Source organism: Sorex araneus, chromosome 2, assembly GCF_027595985.1.
Source record: "Sorex araneus isolate mSorAra2 chromosome 2, mSorAra2.pri, whole genome shotgun sequence".
In the NCBI taxonomy this organism is placed as follows: domain Eukaryota; kingdom Metazoa; phylum Chordata; class Mammalia; order Eulipotyphla; family Soricidae; genus Sorex; species Sorex araneus.
In genome coordinates, this window is record NC_073303.1 from 366,589,414 (window position 1) to 366,614,659 (window position 25,246).

General features: G+C 52.3%; 1 protein-coding gene across 1 annotated transcript; it reads right to left on the reverse strand.

Annotated features, from left to right (window-relative positions):
• Nucleotides 1-4,605: 4,605 nt before the first annotated feature.
• On the reverse strand, nt 4,606-20,055 carry CPLX4 (complexin 4). The gene is made up of 3 exons (XM_004601702.2): nt 19,889-20,055; nt 13,513-13,600; nt 4,606-4,833 (listed from the first exon to the last, which is right to left on the reverse strand). The coding sequence occupies exons 1-3, from the start codon at nt 20,053-20,055 to the stop codon at nt 4,606-4,608; spliced, it is 483 nt and encodes a 160-aa protein (XP_004601759.2).
• Nucleotides 20,056-25,246: the final 5,191 nt, after the last annotated feature.

Genomic DNA, 25,246 nt, shown 5'->3' on the forward strand with positions numbered 1-25,246 from the left:
AGAATCTGGCAAGGTACTGAGAGCATCCTGCCCGCACGGCAGAGTATTGCAAGCTCTCCATGGCATATCGATATGCCAAATACAGTAAAAATGATGGGTCTCGTTCCCCTGACCCTGAAAGAGCCTCCAATGCGGCACCACTGGGAAGAACGAGTAAAGAGAGGCTGCTAAAATCTCAGGGCTAGGACGAATGGAGATGTCACTGGGCCCACTCGAGCAAATCAACAATCAACGGGATGACAGTGATACAGTGAACATGTTTTTAAAGTTTGAGCCTTATTTTCTTATATATATATATATATCTGTAAAAAAATTCCCTCTAAGATAGGTTTTCTCCTATTTTAAACCTCATCAATTGTGATGTGGCACTTTTGGAATGTGGGTAGGGTGTGTGGTAGGAAGTGTCCAGGACTAGGTTCCCTCACAGATGATGCTCGGCTCGAGCGTGTGGAGAGTGGCCGTGAGCGTGGCACTGGCTGGGTTCTGGAGGTTTTCGGCTGCTGAGGCTGGGTCCCTCGGGGTGGGGAGGGGTCTCACCCACCCCCCTCTGGTGCGCCCCGAGTGAAACAGCCTGGCGTGGGGTCCAACAGCATAGTTATGGCATGTGTCATGGTATGCTCCCTTCTGGAAGAGCCAAATCCTCATTTTTCATTTTTATTTTAAAAAAGTGTTTGCATTGAATCACTGAGAAACGTAGTTACAGAGTTGTTCATGATCGGGGTTCAGTCATACCATGTTCCAACACCCGTCCCCTCAGCAGCACGCCTTTCCTGACAGCCAGGGCCCCAGTTTTCCTCCCCACAACAAGTCTCACTTTGAAATGATGCTAACACACATTAGACCTGAACCTTTTTTTTTTTCTATTTGCTTTTTGGGTCACACCTGGCGATGCTCAGGGGTTACTCCTGGCTCTGCACTCAGGAATTACTCCTGGCAGTGCTTGGGGACCATATGGGAGGCTGGGAATCGAACCCGGGTTGGCCTAGTGCAAGGCAAACGCCCTACCCGTGGTGCTACCGCTTCAGCCCCTAGACCTGAACCTTTACCCATGCAGCCAAACCACGTCAATGCAGGTCACAGGACCAAGCATGAGGCTAAAACCATGAAGTTTCTAGAACAAAATACAGAGATTTTTACATTCTTGGGATAAACAACCTTTCTTAAAACACAGAAGCAATGGGACTGGAGTGATAGCACAGTGGGTAGGGAGTTTGCCTTGCACACAGCTGACCTGGGTTCGATTCCCAGCATCCCATATGGTCTCTTGAGCACTGCCAGGGGTAATTTCTGAGTGCAGAGCCAGGAGTGACCCTTGTGCATCACTGGGTGTGGCCCCCCCAAAAAAACAAAGCAAAAGCAAAAAAAAAAAACCAAACAAACACAGAAGCAAACAACCAGAATGTTGGATTGTATTTGATCCCTTAGTTCACCCTCATTGCCGGGCAGGGAGCTCTGTCACAACTGAGCCAACACTCACACAGTCACCGAAGTGCTCCAGACTTTCTTCCCGCCACTCCCCAGCCCCATAATATTCTCTCTCTCTCTCTCTCTCTCTCCTTTTTTTTTTGCTTTTTGGGTCACACCCAGCGATGCTCAGGGGTTACTCCGGGCTTTGCACACAGAAATCACTCCAGGCAGTGCTCAGGGGACCATATGGGATACTGGGAATTGAACCCGGGTCGGCCGCGTGCAAGGCAAACGCCCTACCCGCTGTGCTATTGCTCCAGCCCCACCATAATGCTCTCTTGACCACACTCAGCTGTGCTTAGGGCTTACTCCTGGCTGGCTTGGGGGACCATAGTGAGTGTTGGGGATCGAACGCATGTCAGCCACATGCGAGGCAAGTACCCTCAGCCCCCTCCCTAACATTTTAAACAGTTCATTTAGACTTTATCAAAAGACATCATTAAGAAAATAATCAAACCCTGAATGTATTTTCAAAATGTATATCTGACTCGACTGGACTCTGGCAGACACAGACAGTTACGATCTCTTTCCCATCCTATGGAGTCTTGGGAACTGGCTGCAAGTGAAACAAGGTGGAGGGAAGCCAACTCCAAGGCCAGGTGGGGGTCCCGTCACGAGAAATCCATTTTCCAGGGCTCTCCAGTATAGGGGGGATCGGGGGTGCAGCTGAGGATGCTCTGAGGTTGAGGCCCATGAATCTCAGCCAATCAGGACGCTGCTCACTCCCTGAAGGCCGCCGGGGCTGCACCTGGCGATGTTTGGGGGAACCATGTGATGTTGAGGGCGCATGCGCAACAAGCTAGGGTTGGTCATAAACTACACATGCGCCCTAATTGCTATGCTGTCTCCTGGCCCCCAGAGGACATGACTCAAGTGAAATAAGCCGGATGGCAAAAGACAAACGATTTGATTTAGAACCGGGGCAGAAAAATCAAGCCAACAGATCTCAGTGAAATACACATTAGACCCGGAGATCCTGAGACCAGAGTGGAGATGGGCAGGGCGGGGGGTGCAGAGAGGTTCCAGGGGTCGGTGAAACAGAGGAGGAAGAACTGGACGTCGTAATGAATGGATTGAAGTCGTATATAAAGGACTCTAAGCCTGCTGGTATTTAAGGTGAATATAAAGTAGTGTCAGATGATGTTACTTTCAGAAACAAAATATGTGACACCCAGAGGGAGAGGTGCTCGCAGCTGCCCCTGTATTGGAGAGAGAAGGGGTCCCAGGCCAGGGGTGCCAACTGTCCTGGGTACTGTGACTGCCAGGAGAAAACTCCTCCTACAGGGCTTCCGGAAGGGAACAGCCCTGCAGACACCGTGATTTATCCTGCTGGACCCTCCTTTTGGACTTCTGAGCCCCAGTTGTAAAACAGGAAGTCGGTGTTGTTTCAACTCAAGCTTCTTAATACATCTGCAACAATCATCGTAGGGTAGAGAATATACTGTATCTGGGGCCGGAGACAGAGTACTGGGGTTACACTTGCCTTGTGTGTAGCTGACCCCTGGTTCAATCTCCTGCCCCACATGAGGCTCCTGGGGCCGTTCCAGGTGTGAACCCTGAGCACAGAGCCAGCACTAAAGCCTGAGCACCACTGGGTGTGGCATGCCACCCCCTCGTCCAAATATAAACACTAAACACTGTGATACAGGACTGGAGATCAGCAGCAGGACTCTCTCTCTCTCTCTCTCTCTCTCTCTCTCTCTTATTTATTGGTGACAAAGTTATACATCTGTTTTTTTGGTCGGGGGCAAGGGGGCTTGGGTCACCCCCAGAGGGGCTCAGGGATCATGCCGGGTGGCTCCGGGGACTGTATGCAGTGCTGGGGATGAAACCAGTGCCGGCTCTCTGCAAGGCAACCTACTGCTGTCCTGTCTCTCTGGCCCTGGCATGGTCTTTCTTTCTTCTTTTTTTTTTCTTACTTTTTGTATTTTGGGTCACACCCGGTGATGCACAGGGACTACTCCTGGCTTTGCACTCGGGAACTACTCCTGGCAATGCTCGGGGGACCCTATGGGATGCTGGGAATTGAACCCGGGTCAGCCGCGTGCCAGGCAAATGCCCTACCTGCTGTGCTATTGCTCCAGCCCTGGTCTTTTCTTCTTCTTTTTTAAAATTGAATCACTGAGAGATACACAGTTACAAAGTTGCTCATGATAGGGTTTTGGTCATGTAATCTTTCAACATCTGTTCCTTCACCACTGTACATTTCCCACCACCAATGTCCCCAGTCACCCTCCCGCCCTGTCCCCACCCTACCCTAGTCCCCACCTGCCTCTGTGGCAGGCACTTTTTTTTCCTTTCCTTTTTTTTTTTTTTTTTGCTTTTTGGGTCACACCCAGCGATGCACAGGGGTTACTCTGGGCTCATGTACTCAGAAATTACTCCTGGCGGTGCTCTGGGGACCATGTGGGATGCTGGGCATCAAACCCGGGTTGGCCCCATGCAAGGCAAATGCCCTACCTGCTGTGCTATGGCTCCAGCCCCCATGGCAGGCACTTTTCTTCTCTCTCTCTCTCTCTCTCTTCTCTCTCTCTCTCTCTCTCTCATTGTAAAATATTAAGGGTTTTGCAATACAGGTGCTGAAAGGGTATCACACATATCCTTTTACATTTTGCCTACTTTCAGCACTCAGTTCTTGTCCAGAGTGATCATTTCTGTGCTCCCTTCACAGTGCTCCCTTCTCTGTCCCAGCCGCCCTCTGCCTCTGCCCTAATACTTGTAGCAGGCATCCAACCCTGGTCCAGACCTCCTCCTGGCCCCTATTTTTTTTTCCTGTCCTTGGGTGTTAATCTCTCTCTTTTTTTTTTTTTTTTGCTTTTTGGGTCACACCTGGCTATGCTCAGGGGTTACTCCTGGCTCATGCACTCAGGAATTACCCCTGGCAGTGCTCAGGGGACCATATGGGATGCTGGGAATCGAACCCGGGTCGGCCGTGTGCAAGGCAAACGCCCTACCTGCTGTGCTATCGCTCCAGCCCTGAATCTCATTTTTTTTAAACCCACAAATGAGTGAATCAGTTGATGTCTGCCCCTCCCCCTCTGACTAGTTTCCCTGGGCACGATACTGTCCCTGTCCGTCTGGTCTTGCTCAGCGTGTCCGCCACAGCGGTCCACCCCGTGGGGTCCGTCGCCCGCTGGCTCACATCACTGAGCACTTCTGCTCGGCCGACTGCTTCATCTCGGCGAAGGTGGCCTGCGCCTTCTCCCTGATGGCCTCCAGGTCCATGTTCTGGAGGTTCTGTAGCTGCCCGAGAATCGAGTCCTTGTCTTCTTCCTCCTCCTGGTCCTCGTCCACCATTCTCCGGAGATCTTCGGGCAGGTCCACGTCGTCCCCGGCCATCTGGATCTGGCTCTCGTCCATCTCGCTCTGTGTGGAGGAAGCAGGTGCGAGGATGGGTCGGGCGCGACCCCTGGGAGTGTGGGGGCCGCCCGAGGTGCTGGGAGCCGCATAGGCACTGAGACCCCAGTACCCAGAGACCAGAGTGGGCACTTGGCGCACTGCAGATCACGGTGTGCCTTCTGCTGCGGCCCCAGAGGGTGGGGCGGGGGCTAGGGTCCCCTCTGGAGGCCCGGGGGGGTCTGTTAGCCTGGGATGTGGGGAGGTGCCCGGGGTTCTAGCCGGCAGCACCCCACCACCTGCCCCTTTTCTGCTGGGATCCGTCGCTGACTCTGCGCCATGCTGGGATCCCTGGGAGCCTGTCGGGGTCAGCAGGTGGTCCTTTCTCGTGAGAACCTTCCAGCACAGCAGACCTCCAGCTGGGGCTGCCGCAGTGTCCTCTGGGAAGGTCGGCGAGACTCGCTCTCGGCCCCATTCCGGATGGACAGAAGCAGGACCTCAGAGAGGCAGCAGCGAGTGGGTTTGATGAGTCACAGCCTCACCCTGCTGGGGCCCTTCTCACTGCCCGGCCCGGGTCCGGCTGGTCTAGCTCTAGGCAAAAGGGGCAGGAGTCACAGCGGCCCCAGAGACCTTCGTCATCCCACTGTCACTGCCCAGCCCGGGCTTTCCTTGCCTTGCTCCGAAGCTGGGAGCCCCATAGGGACACCCCATGTCACCACAGTCAACTGCCCCTCCCTGGTAGGCAGCCCAGCGCCAGCACTGCTGTACTTCGGGGTGGCCACAGGCCCTGGCATGTTCCTGGTGCAGGACTGTGGACCTGTAGGCAGGTGGGGGTGGGGGTCCCCTGCAGAATGACCGCCTGACCTCAGAGTTCCCATCTGGAGCCCTTTTGTCCCCTGCTGAGAAGTCCCCAGCTCAGGTGGGACTGGAGGGCTGGGGGTGAGGGGGTCGGAGGGAGGCTCAGACAGTACCCAGGAGATTAAACGGAAAAGCTTAGGGTCACGACGATCTGGGCCACCAGCTTCGAATCACTTACCGAGGTCACAGGTAAAGGTCTCGGGGCCTGGCGAGTCCTTGGCACCTTTGGGCTTGACCTTAGAAAGGTTCGGGTGGGCGCCCTGATCAGAGATAAACACAGGCTCCGAGGGAGGACCCGGAGCCTGGGCCACGGGTCCCCCACCTGAGAGCGGCCCTCGGGGGCCGGCCCCGGCTGCTGCTGCCCTCAGAGGCGGAAGGCCTGCTGGACACTCTTGTTTCGGGCGCTCTGGGGGGGGCCAGGGGACTTTGCTGACTGGGTCACCCCGAGACCTCCGGGCCGGGCCCCGTCTCCAGAGAGAGGCGCATCTTCCAGGACTGGGTCGGGTCCTGGCCCCTCAGCGAGCAAATGGGGTAATTTGTTCCTGGCAGACCGTCGTGGGGGGACGGTTAATCCCCAGCGACTCCCAGCCTCGGCGACCTTGGTTTGATCATCCCGGGACGTTTCCTCGCAGTGAGGAGAGCCAGAATTCAGCCCGGAGAGTCACAGCACGCGGAAACTCGGGCCGTCAGCTCGCTTCTGCCGCTCCACGCAGTGACCCAAGACGGGGATCCTGGGAACTACGGCGTGTGCACGCATGTGGACACGCTGGCGTCCCCGCCATGCCTGGGAATGAGTTTCAAGCCTGGCCAGTGGGACTGAGGGGACAAAGATGGTGGACAGCAGCCGGCGCTAAAGAACAGGTTGGAGCAGAGATTCCGCACGCAGTTCGCACCTGTGTCGTCTGGGCTGTGCCCAAGCAAGGCAGACACTGAATGTCCTAAGGTCTCTGCCCTCCTGCCCTCCTCCCTGGCCCCCCTGCCTTCCTGCCCTCCTCCCCGGCCCCCCTGCCCTCCTGCCCGCCTCTGCATTCCTCCCGACTCTGAGGGCACACCTGGGCTTCTCCTCTGCTCCGGCTCCTTGCCGAGGGAGTGAGCACTGACGGAATGTGGGTTCCCCTGGCCCTGCACTCCCCGAGGAAGCTGGATCACCCCGATTCTCCTAAAGTGGTTCTCAGCGGGGGGTCCCAGTCCAGAGGCAGCTGCAGCCTCACTGACGGTGCCTTTCCTCTCAGAGACCCGGGGGGCACCCAGGGGAGCCCTGCTCGCTCAGGCTGACCAGCCCCCACCTGCCTTCCGCTTCTGCTGGAATTCCGGGACGTTTGCTCCAAGGGCTGGAGCACCGGCCTTCCATGGGGGGGCCCGAGTTCAGCTCTCCCCCATCAAGCAAAGAGCCTCTGCCTGTTCGGGACACAGGTGAGCCTCGGACAGTGAGCTGAGGGTGGGGAGCAAGCACCTGCCCGAGGCCTTCTGAGCTTTGTGCCCTGCTGAGGCCACGTGCTGGCTGAGGACCAGGCTGTGAGGCCCTGGCAAACGGCACGGGCTCTCGGAGGCAGAGTCCCTTGACGGGGATTCTCTCTTGGGTCATTCGTAGACGACTTCTTAGCAATCGCGGACGTGTTGTACGAGCAGATAACGTATCACTGACTCGTTCCGAGCACTCGAAGCATGTCGCGAGCTGCCTCTCAGGACAGAATGCCCCACCCACTTCCCACGGGGCACCTGACCTCTCACCTGGGAAGGCCCCACCCACCTTATTCCAGGCTGCCCTATAAGCGGGGTCTGAGGCCTGATTCTGGGAGAAGGCTGCTCTGAGGAACCAGCTTCTCTCTCTCTCTCTCTCTCTTTTTTTTAAAAAAATTTTTTAGTGAGTCACTGTGAGATTCAGTTACAAATTTGCAAACTTTCATGATTATGTTTCAGTCATACAATGATCGAGTACCCATCCCTCCACCAGTGCCCGTTCTCCACCGCCAAAGTTCCCAGTGTCTCTCCCCTGGCCCACCTCTTCCCGCCTCTATGGCAGGCACATTCCCTTTTACTCTCTCTCTCCATTTGGGTGTTGTGGTTTGCAGTACAGCTACTAAATGGCCATCATGTTCGGTCCCTAGTCTGCTTTCAGCACGCATCTCCCATCCCGAGCGGGCCCTCCAAGCATCATTTGCTTGGCGGTCCCTTCTCTGTCCCAGCTGCCTTTTCCCCGGGACCAGCTTCTCTTACCCCTGCTCAGACTCATCTCACACTGGGGGCCCCCAGAGGCTGACCTCTAACAGCTTCCCCGGGCAGATTCTGTCCGTCCGCGCCACCTCCTGGGAGCCCCTGGCAGGGGTCCTACACATGGCAGCACCCAGGACAGGGCTGGCAACGGGCCGGGAAGACCCCAGAGGCATTCAGGCTGCGGATTTGGAGGGCTGGGCAGCCAGGGCGGGGTCCAAAAGAGGAGTGTGGGGCGGGAGCGGGAGCACAGCAGGCTTGCGGGCACACGGCCCACCCACACTCAACCCCCGGCACCTCCGATGGTTCCTGAGCCCGCCCGGAGTCAGCCCTGAGCACGGCAGGGTTGGCGTGTGGAAGACAGGGAGAGGGCGGGCTCAGGGGCGTGCCTTGCATCCCGCTCACCCAGGCTTGCTCTCTGGTTCCACAGGCCCCCCAAGCATTGCTGGGTGCAGCCCCAGAGGGCCCAGTTCTGCCAGGGTGGAGGGGGGACCCACAGCGCCACAGGGTCCGAGCAGCTCCACATAGTTGGGTCTTGCTATTGAACCCCCCCCCTCACCCGCCATCCAGCTGGCCAAGAATCCCCCGGGCTTCCTGAGCACCACTTGGGAGGCAGCCCCCTCCCCCAAAATAAAAATAAAGTGAGTGTGGGTTTGGGGTCAGTGGGGCCAAAGGGGCCAAAGGGACAGACCCTCACCCCCTGGGCGGGAGGGTGGCCAGAGGAGGGAGTTTCTGGATCAGGGCGTCGCGGCAGGCTATGCCAATGGTCCAGGTTGAGGGCAGTGCGGGAGGGGTCACTGGCCTCCCGGAAGAACGGGTCCAGCTCCCTGCCTCCCCACCCCGTAGCATACCATGGCTGCCTCAGGTGACGCGCCCTTGCTGGACTGGGTCTCCCGGGGACCCTTTGTGCCGGTGGCATCTGAGGGTGAGGAGAGGACAGCTGGACGGGGCCAGCGAGAGGCCAGAGGGCAAAAGCAAAGGTTTCCGGAACCACACTGGGCCTCAGCTGCATCAGCCCTGATGCCTGGATGGGGCAGATCCAGGGAGGGCAGTGTCCACTGGCTCTGACGGCGAGCTGGGTTCACCCGACAGAGGTGACCGGGACACTGAGACTCAAGTCAACGCCCAGGGCTGGCTAGTACGTTAGGGAGCAGCAGGGGTCGGTTGTGAGCATGGAACACTGGCTCAATTATTATTATTATTATTATTATTATTATTATTATTTTGTTTTTTTCTTTTTGGGTCACACCTGGCGATGCACAGGGGTTACTCCTGGCTTTGCACTCAGGAATGACTCCTGGCGGTGCTTGGGGCACCCTGTGGGATGCCGGCAGCTTGTTGTCACGGCCCTGCTGAAGGGACAGGGGTAAGGGCAGTAAGAAGGGGCTGGAGGACAGGGCGGAGACGGGCAGGTGCCAAACCAGCTCCTGCTGCTCACTGGCAAAGCTGAGGTCGGGAGGCCAGGCGCACCGCTCACACGTAATGGCCGTGTTAGCACCCCGCTTGCCGCTAACCCTCACACACCAGGTACACCCCGGCCACCAGGAGTGAGCGAGCCCCCGGCAGACAGGCGGGCGGGTGGGCGGGCATCCCGCCAGAAACCTGGCCAGCAGGAAGGAAAGAGCGTATGAATGAATGAGTGAGTCAGTGAGTGACTGGGAGAGGGAGGCAGACCAGTGCACAATTAGGGGACTTAGAGGCTCAATTTTGTTCTGAGAGGTTTTGTCCCCCGAGGTCTTCTCATTTCTAGAAAATCTTATCAGTTGGGGATATTGCTTAATGCAGTTAAGAGCTCATTATTTTTATGCTGGCTGACCAGAACCCGTTTTCATCGCTTACTTTTTAAGCAGATTTGTGACCATACTGGCTGGTGCTGTGCTGAGTGCCCACAGATGTAAGTGGCCACGGCGCTGGCCATGGCCATTCCCCGTGGCGGAACCCGCTCCTCCTCGAAAGTCACAGCCTGGCTCAGAATGAGCCGGGGCTCGTAGGTGTCGTGCCTGAGACATACTCATCCCCCATCTGTTTTATTTTTGCAGGGGTGGGGTGGGGCACGCCGGGCAGAGCTCAGGACTCACTCCTGGAGCCCCGGAAACCGTTCCCGGTGCCGCTGACTGGCCGCGTGCCGGGCAAGAGGTTTCACCCCGACCCTCTCTCCCGGCCACTCCCCTAAATGGAGAGAGCTGCCACGTCTGGCCAGTCCACCCTGGTGCAGAAGCAAACACTGGCTTGGGCGACCCTCTGAGAACTAGATTTTGTCTGGTTCCTTCGCCTCTGTCTGGGCTCCCTGAGGCCAGTGCCTGGAGTCACAGATCAAAGTGTGCAGGTTGCTGGGATGAGGTGACCTGACATTTTATGTCCCCCTACCGCTGTGGACATGGACTTCAGCAGTGCCTGTCCTCCAAGGCCCCCACCCCTGCCTCAGGGGCCTCCTGAGGCGGGAGGGTGCAGGAAAGGGACGGGTGCCCCGTGGTCCCCAGGGTGTGAAGCTCGCAGTCTCTGGGGGATCTGACCTACAGACCCTGGAAGATAGCCGGTCAACTACCCCCAGGGGCCGGAGAGATGGTGCAGTGGGCAGGGTGCTGGCAATGCACGCGTCTGATCGGAGTTCAATCCCTGGCACCCTGTACGGTGTCCCAGTGCTCCAGGAGTGACCCCTGAGCACAGAGCTGGGAGCAAGCCCTGAGCACAGCTGGGGTGGCCCCACCACCCAAACCAAGCCAGCGCCCCAATGTAAAGGGAGTGGGTGGGCTCTGGGGCCAACAAAGGGGGTGCAGGGGAGAGCTGGGGTGGGCTCAGCAGATGCACCCCTGTGCTGACGGCTGCTCCTGAGGTCTGGAGCTCTCCCGCAGCCCCCAAGACTCAGCTGTGCCTTGTGGGGCTGGAGGCCAGCGATGCTCATTCTGCTGGCTGGACCTCAGGCCCCACCCGGGGGCTGAGGGGCGACTCCAGGCTCTGTGCTCCAGGGGCCAGGCCAGGCATAGCCCCAGCCCTCAGAGCCATGTCCCCAGGTGACGGTGATGAGGACAGGGTGCTGCTACCCCACCCCCGTGGGGCAGAGACCGGTCGGGGAGGGGGATGTTTCAGGCCTTCTGTCACAGACTCGGTTTTCAGGGGAGAATACTCTAGGAGTCGCTGCTCATGCAACACAGGACAGTGCTCGTTCGTGAAGGGGCTCCTTGGTGGCCAAGGGTGCCGGGGAAGGAAAAGCGGGGTCCTGAGGGGGCAGAAACTAGAAGGAAAACTGCACCGCAGGGGCCCCGTGGAGTGGGGTGGGACATTCTGCCCGGCCTGCTCCATGCTGTGTGACACTGCAGAGCTGCCTACCCTCTCTGATTCTTCCTCTGGCTCCTGATAAAAAATCAAGGGCTCCTTCTCCCCGCATACCCACAGGACACTCACCAGTGGCTCCTTTAGGGTGCTCAGAGAAGGAGTGAGAGAACAGGGGCCCTGGGCCGGGTGAGGAGGGGAGAGAGGGGACGGGGCTCCTGCTGGGGCACGCAGGGAAGTCCCCTGTCCTGACAGGGGCTCCAGGACCAGCCGGCTCCCGAGGCAGGTTTCGAGTTCAGTCCATCGTGGACACAACAGGACACGCTCCCCAGTAACGCCAGGGCCCGGCTCTCGGGAGCGGCTGCTTTATTGGGGGTGAAGATGCCCTTAATCCCGCAGACAAACAGCAGGTGTAGCCCCACGGCCGGCTCAGCCGGGGCCGCGTCACTGCTCGGGGGCCTAACCCGGCCCGACAGCTCCCTAATAGGATTACGGCCCATTGTGGGGCTGTTCCCTCTCATTAGTGGGGCCGACTCACACAGACACTTCGCGCGGCCGGGGGGAGGGCCGGCCGGTGTTCAGAGAGAAGCGCGTGGCCTTGTGGCAAGGGTCTGGCTTCCCGCTCGAGGAGGAAGGGTCTCGTATCAGTCAGGAGAGAGGATTCATACCAAGTCTAACGCTGGGCTTGTCCTTTTCATGCCAATTGATGATTATTACTATTATTTTGGCTTTTGGGGCCGTACCTGGTGATACTCAGAACTCAGGAAATTACTCCTGGCGGTGCTCAGGGGACCCTAAGAGATGCCGGGGATGGAACCCGGGTCAACCACGTGCAAGGCAAACGCCCTCCCTGCTGTACTATGGCTTCAGCCCACGCCAATTTATTTTCCAGCCTATCTGAAGGCAGACCTGTTTCTTTTGCTGCCTTCGGTCTGGGAACGGGACATCTTTCCTTCCCCCAGTTACTGTGATCATCTGCTGTGTGTGCACGCCTGTGTGTGGGGGAGTCTAGGTGGTGTGTGTGTGTGCATGCGTGTGTGTGTGCACGTGTATGCGCGTGTGTCTGCATGCATGTGTGTGCATATGTGTGCATGCATGTGTGTGCGTGTGTGTCTGCATGCATGTGTGTGCATATGTGTGCATGCATGTGTGTGCGCGTGTGTCTGCATGCATGTGTGTGCACACGTGTACGTGTGTGTGTGTACGCAACATGCAGACACCTGTATCCATCAAATGCTATGCCAGGCACTGGTGCCAGGAAGAACATAAAGTTCAAGGTTAGGATGATGATGTAGGAGATGTGCACTCATGGGCCATAGGGTAAGCCTTAGGTGGGTAGAGGGAGGTCACAGAAGGTTCTGGAGCATTGGTGTGAGCCAGAATGATGAACAGGCCTAGGGGACACTTGCTTTGCATGTGGAAGGCCATGGGTTGGATCCCCACAAGGAAATAGTGGCTTTGGGTTCCTCCTCATGACCTTGGGAGGGGAGGGCTAAAGGCAACTCTGAGACTTTCTTGGGGGGCTGGGCTGGTGGAGTGGGGGCCTCCAGGGGAGGAGCAGGCTTGAGGGACGCTGCAGGGGGCACAGCTGCTCTCTGGGTGGTGCCTGCTGCATACTCCCCAGGTGCCCACTGCTGCCCTGGGCTCCCTGTAGCATCTCAGCCAAGGCCTTGCAACGGACACTGCCCTTGCTGTCGAGACGAGGAGACCGGGGCTCCGGCAGTTAACAGCCCCTCGTGTCACAGACACAGTGCCTGGGAAGCAGGGTCCTCACTGGAGCACTAAGTGGAGTCCCCGGACTTGCAGGAAATTCACCAGTTTGTGAGGGTGAGAGGGGCGCAGCGGGCAGGGCCCTTTGCTGGCTTGTGGCTCACACGTGCTTGACCCCCAGCTCTTGGGAAACCACCCCTGGTTTCCCAAGCACGGGTGATCCCTGAGTCAGAGCCAGGGGTAAGCCCTGGGCACCACCAGGGGTGGCCCTCAAACAAAAAATAAAACCCCCCAAAGCCCCTCTCTTTCAAAATGCACGGCCGGTGGATAAAGGACTGAGCTAAGTACGGAGGACAGAGGCAAGACGTTCTTTTGCAATATCTGTTGGTCACAAAAGAAAGTGATTTTAATTTTTTTTTAAATAGGGGCTACTACACCCATGCAGACTCTTGGTGGGACTGGTGGTTCAGGGCCCAGGGTGCTGAGCACAGCCAGATGTGGCTCAAAAAAGATTTGTTTAAAGAATAAAGATAAATATACACTTACGTGTGTGAGTGTATGAATATGTGTGCGTACAGGTGTGGTCCCCATGAGCACAGGTCTGCTGACAACCGTTCTGTACTTTTACGGAGTAAGAAACAAGCAGTGAGCTGGAAGTACCTTTGGGAGTCGGTATTTGTCCCGGAGGTGGACCCGGAGGCACGCCCTCTCCGCCTTCCTCTGTGTAAACGCCGCGTCCCTCTCCATCCTGAAAGCAAACCCAGGGAATAAGGGCACAAAGCACGTCACAGCCCAGCTTCCAGGAGCCCTGTCTGGCATCCCTCCTGCTCGTGGGGAAAGAGTTTCCCAGTTCCCCGTCTCCCCTGCCCCCCTGCACACATCCCCAGACAACTGCCTATCTCTCCTTTCTTCCTACCTGAGCACGGATGGACACACGAAGGGGACTTGGCCGTGGGAGTGGGCGGGGCTGACCTCTGTGTCCAGTTACCTAGATCTGGGCTGGAGCCCTGTGTGGGCCGGGAGCTCTGGATAAGAAAGCAGCTTCCCTTCCCTATGACCTTGCAATACCACTTCTGGGAATATATCTTGAGGGTGCAAAAAAAGCACAGTAGAAATGACATCTGCACCTGTATGTTCATTGCAGCACTGTTCACAATAGCCAGAATCTGGGGACAACCCAAGTGCCTGAGAACAGACGACTGGTTAAAGAAACTTTGGTACATCTACACAATGGAATACTATGCAGCTGTAAGGAAAGATGAAATTATGAACTTTGCTTATAAGTGGATGGTCCTGGAGAATATCATGCTAAGTGAAATGAGTCAGAAAGAGAAGGACAGGCATAGAATGACTGCAGTCATTTGTGGAATATAAAATAGCATAATATGAGACTGACACCCAAGGACAGTAGACACAAGGGTCAGGAAGATTGTTCCAGACTGCCTCATGAGCTGGAGGAGAAGGCAACTGGAGTAGAGAAGGGATCACTAAGTCAATGATGGGTGGAGGAATCGTTCAGGATGGGAGATACGTGCTGAAAGTAGATAAAGGACCAAACGTGATAGCCTCTCAGTATCTATGTTGCAAACCATAATGCCCAAAAGTAGAGAGAGAGTATTGGGGAAATTGTCTGCCATGGAGGCAGGGGGAGGGCTGGGATGGGGGGAGGGATACTGGGGCATTGGTGGTGGAGAAAGTGCACCGATGGAGGGATGGGTGTTCGATCATTGTATGACTGAAACTCAGGAAAACTTTGTAATTGTATCTCACGATGATTCAGTTAAAAAAAAAAGGCAGCTTCCTGGAGCTGGACTCCGGTATCGGGACCAGGATTCCGGAGGCAGGAGAGCGGGAACTGCCTGTGTGACCAGCTTCTGGAGTGAGTCCTGTGCCAGCTGAAACAGGGGCACGGCCTTTAGGTTGGGGGTCCCTTGGAGACACATGGGGTCCTCCTGTCTGTCTGTCTCCCACAAGCGGAGGGCAGATTTGCACAGCGCTCTGGGAACAACCTGGGTGGTCTGGAGTGGGCGCTGCAGCTCACGCCCACCCCTGGCCAGGCACACCCCTGGGGGTCGCCAGCAGCCACAGAAGCGCTTCCTGGAGGCTGACCTGGCCCAGCTCACCCTGCCCTTCTGGCTGCGCTGGACTCAACCGAGTCAGAAACCAACTTTCTCCCCTGGGAACTTGGGATTGAAATGGAGAGAGGCAGAGGCCGAGGGTGTGACTGGGGCATGGCCCAGGTGAACCTGGAAATCGGGGACTGCCATTTTGCACAACCACGTGGTCTGAGAGAGGGACAAGGCCAAGGAAGGACAAAATGGTGCGAAGCATTGAAGGTCAAAAAACGGAGAAGCAACAACGGCACTGGAAGAGTCTTCGGTGTCAGCTGGGGCTTCTGCACGTGGGGTGGCCAAGCCAAAGCCATCTAGGCACAAAGGTTATTTGCATTAAAATAAACCCTGTTTCCACGCTCAGGTGGTACATTAGTTTCTGTTGCCAGGGTTTGAGATCATTGCCTGGCAGGCTGACCAAGGCAAGGCGTGATCAGGTGAGGTCTGACTGCACTAGTGTCAGGGACCCAGGGGCTCCCTATGGGTGACTCTTCAGCACCCATCAGGCCTGGGGGCCGCAGGAGACAACTCGGGCTCAGGCTTTGCAAGTAGGTCCCCTCCCTGGCAGTGTTGCGTTGCGCGTCATTTCAAACTGCAAGGTTGAGGGGACTTGATGGTGAGCTGTCTCTGCATCATCTCATCCTGGACAGCCCATCACCTATCTCTTCTTCTTCCCATTTGGCTTGTCTACACTACCCCCTACCCCCTCTCTTTTCCCTTTATTGCTGCTTCCAAGATGATGGGGCCAAGCTCTCTTGGTTGTGGGAGGCTGGGGGGTGTTCACTTTGTGTTGTGGTGCTTGGGATTCTAAACAGCAGGTCCACTGGACTCACATTGGCCCATGTGAGGTGGTGCAGGGATGGATCTTGCCACCTCACTGACCTCATGCTTGGCCATCACCAACCCTTCCCTCCATCGAATTTTTGGATGCTTTGCAAAGTTACAGACACTGGCGCACTTCTCCCCAGTGCTTGAACATGCATGCCATTAACAGCATTCACCGGTTTGTTTATAGTTTCTCTCTAACTCAAGTCACATTTTGCGCATTATAATAAAATGTACAAACTTTAAATGTACTTTAAGGGGCTGTACTTTAAGGGTACTTTAAGTCCAGTCAGGAGGGCATTTGCCTTGCACGCAACTGACCGAGTTCGATCCCCCAGCATCCCATACGGTCCCCGGAGCTCTTCTGGGAGTAATTCCTGAGTACAGAGGCAAGAGCAACCCCAGAACATCACCGGATGTGACTCCTCCCCCAAAATGTACTTTGATGTCAACTTGATTGGGACACAGGAAGCTCAGGTTAAACCTTATTTGTGAGGATATTGGGGAGGATGTTTCCAGATAAGATTAGCATTTAAACCTGTGTACTGAGTAGTGCAGAGGGAACCCCAACACTGTCCCCAAGGTGGGCATTACCCAGTAGGTTGAGGGATTAATAGAACTAAAGGGAGAAAGGATCACATACATACATACATATATACATGCACACACACATATATGCATGCATATGCATTTCTTCTATTGCATGTTTCTAGATTAGAATTTATAAATTTTATAATTTTAATTTATAACTTTTTACAAATTTTATAAAATTTCATTTATAAAAATAAGCAGATTTTGACAAAATATGAAAAACAGGGCTGAGAGGTATAGGTCAGTAGCTTAGATTGCCTGCCTCGCAAAGCTCAGGTCACAAGTTCGGCCCCCAGAGCCACCACACGTTCAGGGCACAATCCTGAATGTTCTATTGTTGGAGTCTGCAGTTCTGTTTTCCCTGATCCCGGCAGGAGTGATTTTCAGCTGTACTAAGTCAGGTGTGTGAAGCACATCAAGTTTTTAATTTTTAAAAGTCTAATCGATTACTATATTATTATTTTATTGTTATTACTTTCAGGACCACAGTTAAGAAATCTCTGCAGGGGCCGGAGCGATAGCACAGCAGGTAGGGCATTTGCCTTGCATGCGGCCGACCCGGGTTCGATCCCCGGCATCCCATATGGTCCCCCAAGCACCGCCAGGAGTGATTCCTGAGTGCAAAGCCAGGAGTAACCCCTGAGCAGCGCTGGGTGTGACCCAAAAAGCAAAAAGAAATAAAAAAAAAAATAAATCTCTGCAACTTCCAACTTGCCAGGGTACTCTTCCATGTTGTTTTCTAAAATTGAATTGCTTTCTAAATTTAGCTTTTATGTTTAGGTCTCTGCTGCGTGGCAAATTCATTTTCATGTAGGCTGTGAGGTAGGGATCAAAACTTAGTATTTCCCAGCGGTTTCAGCACCATCTGCTGAGAAGATTTTCTATTCCCCATTTGACTCTTTTTGCAACCTGTGTAGGAAATTAAAGGACTGTACAAGTTCCATTGCCCATTTGCCAAACGTGGTGTCCCACAACCCAAGACTGCAGCCTTCAAATGCAGATGACAAATCACTCAAGAGACGCAGGTGCTTTGTGTGTGGCCACATGGAACTAATTCCCAGAGAAGAGTATAAATATATACGATTTAGGTATAAATGTCTTTTAGTTTTCTTAGCAGCTTTGGAGGGGGAACATAAACATAAAGGTAATAAAAATGCACATGTAGTAGATGCATTGTTAAGGAGGGAGTTTTGGGTTCAACAAAATTTTTTTTAATATAAAAGAATTCTACTCTTCCAAACTTAAATTACTAGAATACTATTTATTATATAGTGCTGGAGCGATAGCACAGCAGGTAGGGCATTTGCCTTGCACGTGGCTGACTCGGGTTCGATTCCTCCGTCCCTCTCGGAGAGCCCGGCAAGCTACCAAGAGTATCTCGCCCTCATGGCAGCGCCTAGCAAGCTCCCTGTGGCGTATTTGATATGCCAAAAACAGTAACAACAAGTCGCACAATGGAGACGTTACTGGCGCCCACTCCAGCAAATCGATGAGCAACAGGATGACAGTGACAGTGATACAGTTTGGAACATATTATTACAAACTATATAGTCATGCATCTATGTCAATAGGACACAATTTAATGTGCCATACTATATAGTATAACAATCTCTTGCTACTTATAACTTGACTTGAACAGTTTTCGATGCCTGCTTCTTTGCTCAGGTTACATCTAGGGGATGAAGCTCTTGAAAACTAAAGCAATGGATTGAAGTCACACCCCTTGGCTTCAGGGAGTAACAGGCTGTTTCCACTGTCCGCTACAGTTTTTTAAATTATGAGATTATGTAAAGATATAGTCTCTCCCTCTCACCCCCATCCTCCCCCCCCCACACTCTCTGTCTGTCTGTCTCTGTCTCTCTCTCTCTGTCACACACACACACACACACACACACACACACACACACACGGCAAAGCTCTTGGCAGAAAATCTTTCCCTGATTGACCATATGCAATTTGGCAACTTGGCTCTTTGATCTATCCAAACTGAGGAAATAAAATGAAGCAAAAACTAGACCATTCTTTAGTCAAATAGATGCTGTACCTGTGACCAGGACTATTGCTTGAACATAAGAAATGGCATATTTCTTGGTGGGGCAGAGAGCCTAGAGTTTGCCTTTTCCCCTTTCTGGCACTAGTGAGAGTAGAGCCACTTGGTGCTACTGTTCTACTTCTGTTGCCTCAAGGCAAACACTACGTAGAGCCAAGCTAGCCAGTAACCAAGGCAGAAGGCTGCTTTTGTCCAAGGTGTGTTATGTAGAAAACAGCATTATTTTTGCAATTGTATTTCCCTTTAAAAAAAAAAACTGACTTGAATGTACTGCCAAATCAAGCGCAGTTGCTTTTAGACAAGGGACAATAGAGGCTTCCATTCACGGTAGCCTTTGGCCTTTCCTTCCTTCAGGTCCCCAACCCTTTCACCCATAATCACCTTAAGCCACAGGATTTAGGCAACTATTATCTAATTGGTTGTTAGTAAAATACTCGTGTGGCAAAGAAGTTACTCTCCTTTTGTGACCCTGATGCATATTAAACTTCAAGAAGGATGCATGAAGTCTTGCTTGATTATTCCAGAGCTCTTACATGAGCTCTACTGTGAGTTTGAAAAAGCTACACAGAGATTAATTTTGAGGACCACTCTTCAGCAGAAAAAAAATTTTTGGTGATATTCACATTTCATAGTACCCAACTCAAATATTAGCAATATCTTATATTTATTGTATAGCCAGGACAACATCCTTATATTTTGCAGATGGATGATTAAAGTATTTAGAAGCAAAGTCATAATGTGATACTCATTTACCTAAAAAAATGTTTCTTATACTTTTGTATATTTGCCTATACCATCTATAAGCAAATAAAGGAGTGCATTAATATCCACTTTAGGCTCTGGGTTTATATGGGTACTCATGATGCTAGTCTACTTTCCTGTATCTTTAAAAGTTTCATAATAAGCAGTCTATATATTCACAGTGTTTGAGAAGCCAAGTTGTCACTTTTTGTTTGTGTGTTTTGGTGCCAGGGGTTGAACTCAGGAGTCAATGTGCAAGGCAAGCGCGCTCTACCCAAGAATTCTCACGGCATAAATGTCCGGTTGTACTAAGATTCCCCTGCACACAATGGCATCTAGAAACTTCCCCTGTAATCTCTTTCAAGGCCCTCATCCAGGTCCGAAATCCAAACTGTCATAGCTTAAAAACTTGTTAGAAGGATGAACTCTGGGAAGGCCGAAAATATCATTAAAGTCACAATTTTTCATCTGAACAGTTAAATAATTGAGCACTTAAAATATCTGGCAGTTAAAACATGCCCAGACCAGAAAGGATTAAGCCACACTGTGTGTGTGTGTGTGTGTGTGTGTGTGTGAGAGAGAGAGAGAGAGAGAGAGAGAGAGAGAGAGAGAGAGAGAGAGACAGACAGACAGACAGACAGACAGACAGACAGACAGACAGACAGACACTGGGATCTCATTTTCCACTGAGAAAGGGAAACGCAGCTTCGGTACTCACTTCTCCTCGATCACTTGCTTCTGATACTCCTCGTACTCCTCTCTAGTCATGCCCTGTGCGGCTGCAGGATCCGATGACCCTCCTTCTTCTTTCGTTTCCTCAGAGCTGCCTCCGAAGCCGAGGTTCTTCACCTGGTCGCTTATCATCTTTTTCACAAAGAAAGCCATGGCTCGGCCTCTTTCTGCCCCTTGAGAAAACTGAACCTCCGACACAAATTGCAGAGAAGAAAAACACTTAAAGAGACAAAGTATTTCCGAAGAGTGTCCACAGTCGTGATAGTGGCACCTCACCTGCCGAGGGCCTTGAGCTGGATTAGAGGGGCCCCCGGCACCCCAGGAGAGGCAGATGGTTCTGATGACTAAGCCCAGCGTCCCTCCCTGCACTAATATACTTAGCTCATTCCAGGGGAGGAAATCCCGAGTTACTTGCCCCTTGCCCGACCTGCTTCCAAATTTCAAATCCTCAGCACACACGGCTCCATCCCGGTCATCGGTGGTTTATCAGAGGATGAGCACTGTCAGTGGGCAACAAACCCAGCACAGGACAGACCTGAGTGTGAGGTGTGAGGAAAGAGAGGGGGAAAAGGAAGAAGACTGAAAGGAGGAAGCAATGGAAGTCTAGAGGAGGGCCTGGAGCCAATGGGCGGTGCCTAAGGGTGGAACTGTCAATCAGCCAGTAGTGGGGGAATTGGAGGGAGGCAAGTCAGAGCAGAGGTGACCAAGGGACCAAGGAGATTTGGTGGCAGTTGGTGTGCATGACTTTGTACATCAATACCATCAACTCAAACTTGATTGCAGCATTATTACCTAAGCTTATTAAGAATCTGGTTTTGATTTTGGTTTTGTTTGGGGCCCACACCCAGTGATGCTCAGAAGTTACCTGGCTGTGACAGGAATCACTCCTGTTGGTGCTTGGGGGACCATGTTGGATGCTGGGGGTTGAACTTCGGGTCGGCAGTGTGCAAAGCAAATGTGCAAAGCAAACGCCCTCCCTGCTGTACTACGGGCTCGCCCATGTCCCCTTTCTTAAAAGTGACCCCCTGGAGTCCATCTGAGCTGTCTGGTGATGGGAACGAGCCAGATTGCCTTAGCTCCAGCCCCTCAAGTCTGCAGCCTGTTGAAAACTGAGCCCTTTGTGACACAAGTGTGCTTCTTCCCGAGTCACTGCTTCCTTCCGCGGGACCTTCGGCTTGGTGTGGCTTCTCTACTGCTTCTCGGAGATGGTGCCCTGACCTCAGCCCCCAGTGGTGGCCAGGGGCATCTGGAAGGCTCCCTTTGAGTCCAATAAGGAGAGTTAAATCGTCACTATGGGACTTTCCCAATGCCAGGGGGCTGTCAAAGCTCCAGGAATATCGGGATGAAACGGAGACTACACAAGACTCGGATTCACAATGGCGGGGAATCTACATATCTAATTAAGGCACCCCAAGGGGACACTGTGTGTGTGTGTGTGTGTGTGTGTGTGTGTGTGTGTGTGTGTAAAAGAGTTGGCCATCCCTCAGTAAACAGACAACCATCCATCATATTGGAAATGAATTATAGGGTCATGGCAAGTTCAGGGCCATGGTAAGTTCAGGTTTAACCCTCAGCTCCACATGGCCCCAGAATAATAATTTTAAAAGAATAAAAGAAGGGGGGTGGTGGGAGGGATACTGGGGACATTGGTGACGGAGAATGGGTGGAGGGAGGGGTACTCGACCATTGTATGACTAGAACGTAATCACAAAAGTCTGTAAGTCTGTAACTGTACCTCATGGTGATTTATTAAAAAGAAAAAAAGAAAAAGAAATAAGTAAAAGTCAATTTGTGATTGCTATATGATTTTAACCTATGTAAAGAAGGAAATTAAAATTGTTTAATACAATATAATAAAATTTCTATTCTCATTTACACAAGTAAGTTTTCAACCCTGGAATCTAAAATATATTGCATTCAATTTTATTTCATACTTGGATCTCATCATGGTAATAATTATGTCTTAGCTGTCATTAATAAAACTTTTAAAAAATAAAAAAAATTGAAAAAGAACAAGAGAGTTAAAAAAGCCATTTGATGTCACTGTATTATAATGTGTATTACGAAATTCCTATTATATTGGAAGTTAGAAAATGCTACAGCCAGTAGTCGTCTCTGAGCACCACTGGGTGTGGCCCAAAACACAATGAGCTAAATTGGGTTTTTATCTAGAATGTTTGTTTTATATATGTAATATACATATAAAAGTGCATACTGTAAGTATGCACGTTCCCATTTCTAGCCAATTAAACATGTGCTTAAAGCAGGCCCCCATGATATTCCAAGGGTTGATCATCAGTGACTGTTCATTCTTACTCTCCTCTCTCACAGCATTAGTACTTAGTTATAGAGAAACTGTGAAGGGTGGCCGTACACACAGCTGTGGTTGAACATTATCATATCAAGAAACAGATGTAAAGCTCCTCCCTCCTTCAGGGGAAGTTTCTCTGGGAGATGAACTCAAGGACAAAAATCTCATCCGGGGGTTCAGCACTCCAGATTATTAGGATATTCGATCAAAGGTGGGAGAGAGAGGGAGAGAGAGAGAGAGAGAGAGAGAGAGAGAGAGAGAGAGAGAGAGAGAGAGAGAGAGAGAGAGAGAGAGAGAGAGAGATGGAGAGAGAGAGACGGAGGGAGGGGAGAGAGAGAGAGAGGGAGAGAGAGAGAGACGGAGGGAGGGGAGAGAAAATGTCTACCACAGAGGCAGGCTGCAGCGAGAGGGAAACTGAGGACATTGATGTGGGAAATAGGCACTGGGGGAGGGATGAATGTTGGAACATCAAGTGAAACTCAAATCATGAACACTTTGTATCGCAGGGTAATTCAATTAAAAAAAAAATAAAAGAAAACTGTAGTTTTTCTTCTCTCTTTTTTTGCCTGAGTGAAACAGACAAGCAGAGACAGAGAGACAAGCCAGCAAGACACACAGCCAGGGAAGTGCAACCTTCCGGACTCCTCAGTCCAGTCCCACCACCTTTCCAAGGGAGGGGAGGGTCACTGCTGCTCTGTGTGGACTATTCACTCCTTTGAAAGGGAAAACCCAGACCCCCAGGACCTGGGAGATGGGGCTTGGTGATAATCCTGCACGGGCCTCCCCCTTCCTGGAAAAGTCCCTAAATCTCAGTTTCCAGAAGGGCCACTTGCCCGGTGCTGTGTCCAGTGCTCATGACGTACCTTTCCCTGCCTGCTGCAGTCTTCCTCAAACCCCTCTTCTGAGCCTGCCCACTGGGGTTTTAAAGTTTATTTTTATAAAGTTGTTCAGGATGACTTATTACATTCAATATCTCAATGCCAATCCCACCACCATCACACCTCCCCACCGCCATTATTTCCAATTTTCCCAACCACCATCCAAGCCTGTCCCAACAGCAGGCCCTAAATAATTTATTTATTTATTTATTTTTATTTTTTTTTTTTGCTTTTTGGGTCACACCCGGCGATGCACAGGGGTTGCTCCTGGCTCTGCACTCAGGAATTACCCCTGGCGGTGCTCAGGGGACCATATGGGATGCTGGGAATCGAACCTGGGTCGGCCGCGTGCAAGGCAAACGCCCTACCCGCTGTGCTATTGCTCCAGCCCCAATAATTTATTTTTTATTGCTTGTTAGGAATGATTCGCTCAAAATGGTCAAAAAAGATTTCCTTAGAAGAACGTGTGTGACAATTGTTGTACTTCACCCTGAAGCCATTAAGTCCTTGTATAAGACATTCACTGTATCACTGTTATCCTGTTTGTCTATTTACTCGAGTAGGCACCGGTAACGTCTCTATTCCTCCCAGCCCTGAGATAAGTAAGCAGCCTCTCCTTACTTATCTTTCCCAGTGATTGGAGGCTTTTCCAGGGTCAGGGGAATGAGACCTATCATTACTGTTTTTGGCATATCGAATATGCCACGGGTAGTTTGCCAGGCTCTGCCCATGCAGGCAGGATACTCTCGGTAGCTTGCCGGGCTCTCTGAGAGGTATATAGAGGTATATATATCTGAGTTCGATTCCTCTGCCCCTCTCGGAGAGCCTGGAAAGCTACCGAGAGTACCGAGCCCATACGGCAGAGCCTGGCAAGCTACCCGTGTGTATTGGATATGCCAAAAACAGTAACAATAAGTCTCTCAATGAGAGACATTACTGGTGCTCACTCGAACAAATCAATGAACAATGGAATGACAGTAGTATGTATGTGTATATATATACATATATATATATATACATATATATATTACTGTCTATGATTTGTTGCCTACTGTCTGAACTCCATCAAATATGCTGTGGTAATTATGGAAAATGGGTAGGAAGTGTCTTATAATGTGTCCGGAAAGAGGCCTGGAGCATGGCGGCAGTAGGGTAGTGGAGGTTGGCTGCCGGGGCTGGGTCCCTTGGGGCGGGGAGGGCTCTCACCCGCCCCCCTCTGGGGCGCCTGAGTGAAAACAGCCTGGCGTGGAGTCTGGTGGCATGGCTATGGGGGCCTCATTTTATGCCCCTGTCTGGGAGGAGCAGCAGTTGAGATCTGGAGGGTGGCCAATGAGGAGAGTATCTAGTGCTGGCAAGGTGTGGCAGGGTATGGTTTCTGGGTGTGATCCCTGGGTCACCGGAGATTGGGGGAAGCAGGCAGAGGATCTCTGCTTCCAGGTCCCGTTGAGTCCAGAGTCCAAGGTCACAAAGTTCCTCATTATCTGGGTACCGTGGGACTTCATGCATGCATGAGGCTCGGCCGGAGCATCTGGAAAGTGGCCTGGAGCATGGCGGTGGTTGGGTAGTGGAGGTTGACTGCCAGGGCTGGGTCCCTTGGGGCGGGGAGGGTTCTCACTGTTACAGATTAAGCCTTATGTGTTAATATTTCTTTTTTTTTTCTTTTTGGGTCACACCCAGCGATGCTCAGGGGTTACTCCTGGCTCTGAACTCAGGAATTACTCCTGGCAGTGCTTGGGGGACCATATGGGATGCTGGGGATCGAACACAAGTCGGCCACATGTAGGCAAATGCCCTACCCACTGTACTATCGCTTGCTTTGGCCCATGTTAATATTTTCTTAATCGAGATTAGTTGCCTTCTCCTTTACATCACATCCAATGTGGTGGTGTGCGACTCCTGGTATAGCAGTGGTGTCGAGTTTAAGGGGTTGCTCCAGGAATTCTAAAATTTTGAATGGGGTGATATTGGGTGGAGCTAAATTTTTTTTAATTAATTAATTTATTTTTAATTAGTGAATCACCATGAGGGCACATTTACAGATTTATACACTTTTGTGCTTATGCTTCCCTCATACAAAGTTCGGGAACCCATCCCTTCACCAGTGCCCATTCTCCACCACCCGTAAACCCAGCATCCCTCCCACCCTCCCCAATCC

What these genes read in the sequence shown, in the direction of transcription:
- CPLX4 (XM_004601702.2), bottom strand. Translation starts at nt 20,055, where the DNA reads ATGGCTTTCTTTGTGAAAAAGATGATAAGCGACCAGGTGAAGAACCTC. An exon ending in AAGCAAGTGATCGAGGAGAA is followed by an intron (nt 13,601 to 19,888) that starts GTGAGTACCGAA and finishes GTTTGCTTTCAG; the next exon opens with GATGGAGAGGGACGCGGCGT. An exon ending in ACAAATACCGACTCCCAAAG is followed by an intron (nt 4,834 to 13,512) that starts GTACTTCCAGCT and finishes TCCTCCACACAG; the next exon opens with AGCGAGATGGACGAGAGCCA.